Source organism: Pterocles gutturalis, unplaced genomic scaffold (assembly GCF_000699245.1).
Source record: "Pterocles gutturalis isolate BGI_N339 unplaced genomic scaffold, ASM69924v1 scaffold15816, whole genome shotgun sequence".
Lineage (NCBI taxonomy): Eukaryota > Metazoa > Chordata > Aves > Pterocliformes > Pteroclidae > Pterocles > Pterocles gutturalis.
The window spans coordinates 3814-11533 of NW_010103299.1; the positions used below are offsets into that span (position 1 = coordinate 3814).

General features: G+C 39.2%; 1 protein-coding gene across 1 annotated transcript; it reads right to left on the reverse strand.

The window, feature by feature from the left end:
- Nucleotides 1–721: 721 nt before the first annotated feature.
- On the reverse strand, nt 722–7684 carry LOC104471351 (nuclear factor 1 B-type; the record flags this gene model as incomplete). The annotated part of the gene is made up of 2 exons (XM_010086672.1): nt 7360–7684; nt 722–1253 (listed from the first exon to the last, which is right to left on the reverse strand). Coding segments are annotated over exons 1-2 (562 nt in total), but the record flags the coding sequence as incomplete, so codon positions are not given.
- Between the last annotated feature and the right edge of the window lie 36 nt (nt 7685–7720).

Genomic DNA, 7720 nt, shown 5'->3' on the forward strand with positions numbered 1-7720 from the left:
GCAATCTGGATCTTTGTTTTAAAGCTCAGATAGGTAAAATGATCTAGTGATGTAAAATATGAATAAAACATTAGGTAATGTATGCTGTAATTCTAATTACATATGGTAGTTACAAAGCAGTATTTCTGTGCTACAGTTTTTTCGTCTTTTATTTTATAGACACGAGGAAGTCTACAATAGCTCTTCAAAGTGATAGTAGGTTTGTCAGTTTAAGGATGATTTCTTGATTATTTGTAACTACAAATACAACAATAAATATTTGTACAATTTATTGTGATGGTGCAATTGCATGTACCTGCATCTGTTACTAACAGTACTGGGGGAACCAAAAAAAAAAAAAAAAAAAAAAAAAACTTGAAAAACAGGGAGAACATTTTCTGTAGTCACGACTGGAAAAACTATACCGTATATTACCATTTTTTGACCAAAAAAAAAGGCAATCTCAGCGGAACTAACATACTACCTTGGTACATTCCTCTCTCTCTTGAGAGAGAACAAGGCACGTATGGCAAACACACATGTCATTTACACAGGTCTGTAGGAATGTGTGTGCATGTAAGTCTATACGTATACATGCTGATTTACATATGGATATGTATCCACATTACATCCATAGACCACAGAATAACGTTTCACTGGAAGCCAGCCCATAGGGGAAGCAGGACTACTTGGAATCAGAGTTTGACATACTAACATAGAAACATGACAATCTGCTTCCTACCTTGCTCCTGCACGTAGTATGCCAAAAACAAATCAAGCTCCTTGACTGATACTGTTATGTGATGTGGCTGGACGCAAAGTGCTGGATTTGTGCAATGTGGGGATTTCATGAGCCGCTCTCCATCCGTACTTTCCAAGGGGATGCCTTTGAACAGGATCACCATGACTAGATCCAGACGCCAGACTTTGTCAGCCTGTCGCAGGCAGTCGATCCTCCTAATCTTACCCTTCTGGTCAGGATTGGACAACACACAGCATGGGTGCTTCTTCCCAGTCACCGTGAGCACAAAATCCTCCCGGAACTCTTGGCGAATATCTTTGCGCAGCTTGGCCAGGAGCCTGGATGCCCACTTCTGTTTAATTTCAGGCTTTTCGCTGAGTAACTCATCCTTGACTGCTCTTTCCTCATCCTTTGACATTCGTTTCTCATGTTTTTTAAAGTACTTGCGTTTTCGAGCCTGAAGGTTGAACCAAGTATAGGCAATTGCACGGACATGTGGAAGAAGTGCCTCAATGAACGGGTGAAATTCATCCTGTGGAAAGAAGCGGAGGGGAAAAAAAAGCAGAGAAGAAGAAAACTCAAAGTCAGTAAGTTCTCATAATCAAAGCAGTATTAAAAAATGTTGCTGAAAATCTTAAAGTTAAATCAAAGACGAAGAGAATAAACACTTAAAATTTACTCAAATTTCTGTGTAACACCTTTTATGTCATTACTCCCGCTGTAAGGCAGCAGGCAAAAACAACACAGAGAATCGCATTTTCCCCATATTTCACTCTTTGAAAGAACCATGTGAAGATTTTATTTTGCATGCCTCCCCTCACTTCATCCTGCAATGCTGGAGAGACAACATCATTTAAAAGATGCTATCGAGATGTTTTGTTTCGAATATTTAAATATCTGAGTGAATGGCAAACATCAAGAAAAGTACCATTGCACAGAGGACACACTACGGTTTTAAAAGATCTGAGCAGAAATGTTCAGAAGGCTGAGCCGAATGCCACAGTTCATTTCTCTTCTCTGTGGCACAGAAACACAAAGCATATACATGCTCAGTGTAATGCCACACAGTTCCCGCTTTTGGAGCATGCTCTCAGCAAGAGACTGCTGGTGGCACAAAGAGCATGCGCCATTAAACTTGATCCATTTTCTTATCAAACGTCCAACATTCCAGCACTGAAACAGCACCATTCCAGTGGTGGTAACTAGAGAAACCAGTATACAGTAAGGGAAAGCGGGCAAAAGACACAGCGTGTCATATACAAATCCTGAACAGAAGCTTCTGTACTTTCAGCTCTTCGGGTTTCCCTCCCACCACCCCCAAACTCTGTAAAATAAAAGTTTATGAAGTTGAGAACAAAAATTACATTTATCTTCCTCCAGCAGCTCCACTGTGGGTTTTGAAGCCCCACAGAGTCAGTTAATTTGTTAACTGATCACATGAGTGTGGCAATTATTCTAAACCCCTTAAAAATCAATCTGAGGTGTACAATGAAAAATGGCAACTTGGCACAAACTTTGCATTCTTTGTGTTTCTGCATGCTGTGGCAGAGTGACATTACGAATGCACTTCTGGTCAAATGCTGCTTTTGTGAAACTCATACAATTTATTCACAGTTCCAAAATATCCTTTTCTGTCATCTGGCTTCACCTGCAAGCTCTTATCTTCTGCCTAGCAGCAATATGGATTGCATTAAGGAGGTAATGCTCGGTTGTCGTCTACAAGTACATCCTATAGCAATTAAATTAATTCATTTTGTCTGCCTAAAGTACCATCCTACACATCCATGTTAATATCTAAATAGGCCTTTCCCAAAAACTAATGCCTCGTTTCCACGAGCAAATCCACTGTTCAGAACAGCACGATCTGCTTATCAAGCATTACTGTATTTTGGTTTGGAAGGGAGACCTTAGGGGAGATATCTTTCTTCCTGTGTGCACGCACATTTAGTTTTAAATACCACGCAGACTGCTCATCATACTGAGTGGCACGGTGCAATCAAACTGATAGTGAAAGTTTTTTTATACAATTATACTCAAGAATACAATTAACAAACTAATATTTTAGCTACACTGCTAGACAAGGAATGAATTATGTTTAATCAATAGGCTGATTAACTGCATTAGGTAAAAATGATGAAAGTATAACTAATGGTCTCAATTGTACAGAGTTCAGACTGGCATTTTAGAAGCTTCAGGTCAAGAATTTAGTATTTAAATCTTCAAATTTCAAACAAACTTCAAAATTTCCTAAATGGTAAAAAACTCCACTAGATCTAGTTACTTCTCTCCCCTAACTGTCCTCAAATCAAACAGAAAACAGAGTTGCAAGCCGTTTACCTATGACCATGTTAGCTTCACGGAAAAGAAAAAAAGAGGGTAAAAAAAAATTTAAACAGAGGAGAGAGACAATATAGGAAGATAATTCAGGACATAAATGATTGCATTTCAGTATGGTGCTTGACAAAGAGCCACAAAGGCAATAATTAAACTGATTGGTACTTTCCAGCAGAGATTTGAACAATTCTGGTACTATACTGGCACATAAAACTAGGCCATGGAAAGAGTTAAACCACAATCTGTTCTTTGTGTGGGAAGGCAATACTGCTCTGAGTAACCACAGCCCATGATAAGACTTCCCCGTCTTCATACACTCTTTGATGTTATGCTTTTTCTTCCCTCAACTATAACTACTAAAGAAAGTTTATTTTTTCCTCTACAGAAGTCATCTTAATAGAAGTATTCAAATATTTTTTTTAAATTAACATAAGCATAAAGACTGCGTGGTGCTAAATCCTTGCAATTAATTTTAGACTGAATAGAACAGATTTACTACAGATTTTGAAAATCCTAACAGCTGCAGATAAAGGTTGGTCAAAGGCAAGGGGCTGAAGATCTTTGGGAGAAATTAATTTTTGCTCCAATACAATTATTTCCCCTACATCTAAACAGACTTCAGTATTTACAGCTTAAAATGGCAATAAAATTAATATGGAAAAATTCTGCACTACTAGAATACTGCATATCTAGAGTTCATTTTTAAGAAGAACATCATAAACTATTTTGGAATGGCTATGGTTTCAGGTAATGCACGTAGTATTACCAATAATAACCTACAGTATTTACATCTATGAACATTTTATAGAGAAAAATTCCACTTTTTAAATTCCAATATGTGTTGGTTGAATATTTCCTTTCCAAAGACAAAAAAAAAAAAAAAAAAAAAAAAAAAGCCAAACTTTTAAAAACTGTATTCAGGCATTTCTTTCATAATATCACTGACTCCCAAAGATATAAATATATGTGAAAGAGTGGGAAGGAAAAACACAGCAAAGTACATCCTGTTCTAAAGCAATATTATCAGGTATCTTTGAGACATTCATTGTGCATCTAGAGTCCTTTCAAATTAAACATTACTTGACAAGAAGAAGTGCCCATTAAAATGATCCTAAATGGAGACTTGTAATTAATCACACACGTTCTCCACTAAACCTCCTAAAAAGCCATCTACAGAATTTTATCCCCCCCCCCCCTTTAATATTCATACAGGCAATACTGAAATATTTCTTTTATGTGGCACTTACCCATGTGCCACAGTTGCTCTTGCAGTAAGGTGATTTATAGAGGTAAGATTTTCAAATGTCATATCAAATGGCTCAGGTGAACCACTGTGCACTGGCAATTTAAATTAAAATTGAAATTACTATATAATATCTATGTAGCTTGTAAATAAATAAAAAAGTCACAGTCATCTAATGATGATACATAGGCCAAGTTTTCTTTTTGGAAAAGGTAAAGGGGAAATGCAGTGCCCTTCTCCTATCTTCCACTTTTATAAACTTTGTATCAATTCATGCAAGTTTGAACAGAGGACCATACAATAAATATACCAGGCAGAAGTCTAGACATTTTATACAGAAAACTTCAAGTAGTCAGTTTCCCTGCATGGATTTTCTCTGTGCCTAATGAAACAATATATTCTAGCAGGAAAAGAAAATGACAATATATTCAGAGTTTCCTGGACCACCATAACATAAAAATAAACCACGGCAAAAATATCACAAGAGACCAAGCACTTAAAGGCAGGCAGTAACTGCATCCTATCATGCCTCAGCAAGGGAGATTAATGAAGTTTACACCCATTCCAAAACAAGGGGAAAGAGGCACATGGGAAGGAGATGAAAGTACCCCAAAAAAATTAAATTGAATTTGGTAAGTCTTCATTCTTCCTTGGAGTTATTTTACACCCACCAAACTTTTATTGCAAGAGTGATGAGTAGCATTAGAATTGCCAAGGTTTGTCTTAAAGCTGTACTTTGAATTTCAGAGTTGTTTCTGAAAGGTGTTTCACCACTGTCTCGGCACAAACTGAACTACTGCTTTTGCAAGAAGCTCAGTCCAAACAGGTGTTCTGTGCTCAGAACTTCTACCAAAATGTTTTACTCTTAGCATACACTATCATAATCAACGTGCATCGCAAGAGCCCTAGAGACAGAGAACACAATAGAGAGAACAATTTTGGCAGTACTACTTGAAATCAGTCGCAACTCAAAATAAGATTAATCAATCTTTTGCTTTAAATAAAAAAATAACACAAAGTATAAATTCTCGATGCCAGTGTAATCTTAATGTTTTAATTTATAGAGAGGAAAGATTGTTTTAAAAATGCCTTTATCGTTCCAAATAGGCAGAGAAAAAATCCAGATTAAAATTAATTTGCTGCAACTGTGTTCCATGCACGTACCACTAAATGGGAACTGTCTCTGCATGGCACATGATCAGCATGACTGTAAAATATTAAGGAGAAGTTATCAACACACAAAAGCCAGGAATTGCTTTCTTGTGTTTATGGCTGTAGAAGTACCACGTTGTGTTTTTGTACACAACTGAGTGCGGTATTTTAATACAGATTTGCAAAGAATGAGGAAATCCACTACATCTGTGAGTCCAAAAAGCAAACATATGGGGGAAAAAGTGTCATTAGACCAGGAAACAACAAAATGAACTACCTGCCATAGTAGAGGCGGTAGTGAAAATTTGCATGTTTCCAATGTAAAAACCGCTTTCTTAAGTTGTACTCTCAGGTTTATACTCTGGTGCGTAAGTCTTACTGCCTGTCAATAATTTCACAGGACAGTCCACATAGAATTAATTTTCACTAACTGCAGATTCCACCAGAAGTAGTTATTTCTACGTGTGTACCTGTAAGCATGTGAGTATCTGTTACACAAAACGCCTCCTACATGCATTCATTCCTCTTTTGCAGAAGAAATATCTCAACAGCACTCTTTTCTAGCTTTGCTCCACTGCAGCGCACGTTTACTTGCTGAAAATATCCATATCTAAGTCAATCACACTTAGATGCCAAACAAAATATAAACAATAAAAAATGTGTCAGCCAAAAAGCTACAGGACTGTATCCAATCACTGAATAAGCCTTATCATTGTTTCCATCTTCATTCACAACTTATGAATACTTCAGTCCTTTTGAATTACAATGCTTTCTAATGGTGGACTAACTTAAATCATATTTATTTATTCACAGTGCAACCGTAAGTGCACCGTTGGCCGCTTAGGAAGACTATTGCGAAGAGACGTTACTTTCGCACATTTTCTGCTTCTTTAGCTATTTGTTGCACCAATGTGGAAGCAAGCAGTTATCGCTTAATCAGTTTACATCACATCCTTCTAAGACAGACTTTCACAAAAGCTTCTGAAAACTATCCCCTGGCTTTCCAGCCCGGGTTTTCTCCCCGGGCCAGGCTCCGGTGCCCCGGCGCCGACTCCCCGTTACCGCACGCCCTCCAAGGACGCTCCTGGGGAACTTCCCTAAGCCTGCTCCCTAAAGCCCCCAGGTCTCAAAAACTGCATCTTGCCGCGGCGGGGATCCTCGCTCGCTCTGACCCCCGCGCCCCGCTGTCGCCCGCCGCCACGGTGACAGTCGCCGTCGGGGCTGGACAAAAAATGCAGCTTGCAAAGTGCGGCTGTAAAAACCGGCTCGGTCTCTCCCCGTGCTGGGGAGGGTGTGCGCCCGCCCGCCCGCGAGCGCTACAGTTTAGCCGGGAGGGGGGAAATGCCATGCCCCCGCACCACCGAAGGAGAAAGTGCTGCACGGCTCACTCATCCCCGCTCGCATCGCCCTCACCGTTGGCAGGCTACGTATTATTAATTAAGCATAAGACGGGATTACTTCGCACCGGCGAGAGCTCGTTTTTTGCCAAAACCAGCACTTTTCTTTTCAAACCCTTTCATTAGGCTCCGCGCAAACCGGGGAGCTGAAAAGAGAGCAGATCGTTTGATACAAATCAAATCAATACTTCTCAAACCTGCTTTTTAGCATAATGATGCTCATTTCCATTTTGTTAACCTTTGACTTCCTACGCACCAACAATTAACAGTATTTGTCTACGGATGACACTTTGAATAGATCTCCCCAAAACAATGGCCTGGTACAGTTTATTCTCTTACTATTCCCTCCTGTGAGAGGAGTTTGGATCTGACAAGCATTTACAACTGTGCTTTAACCCGTTACAACTACTAGCAATGACTCATTAACAACTCACTTACATATAAAAATAATTTTTTAAAAACCACGTGAAAATAAATAAATAAATTAACAAATAAATAAAACGCGTCTATACCTGAGTGAGACAGATTGGAGAATACATCATGACTTCTCTTTGAGAACACGCTGCCCGGAGAGCCCCTAAGAAAAGCCTCAAAAAGCAATAATTTCATCTATTCATTTTACAGTCATCTGAGACTCAAGGAAGATGAAATCAATCAGGACGGGGCTCTGCCCTGGATCACCACAACTTCACAATAAACCCCAGTCCTCCTTAAATAGCCAAAGATTCAAGTTCACTCCGTGTGCTAGATTTCCCGGGGTGAAATCCAATCTACACTTTTAACCCTCTTGTAGTCAGCGGCGCAGGAGTCTTGTCTTTGCTGCTGCTGCTGCTGGTGGTTGTTTTGCAGATGAGGGGGGAAGGACTCGAGGGG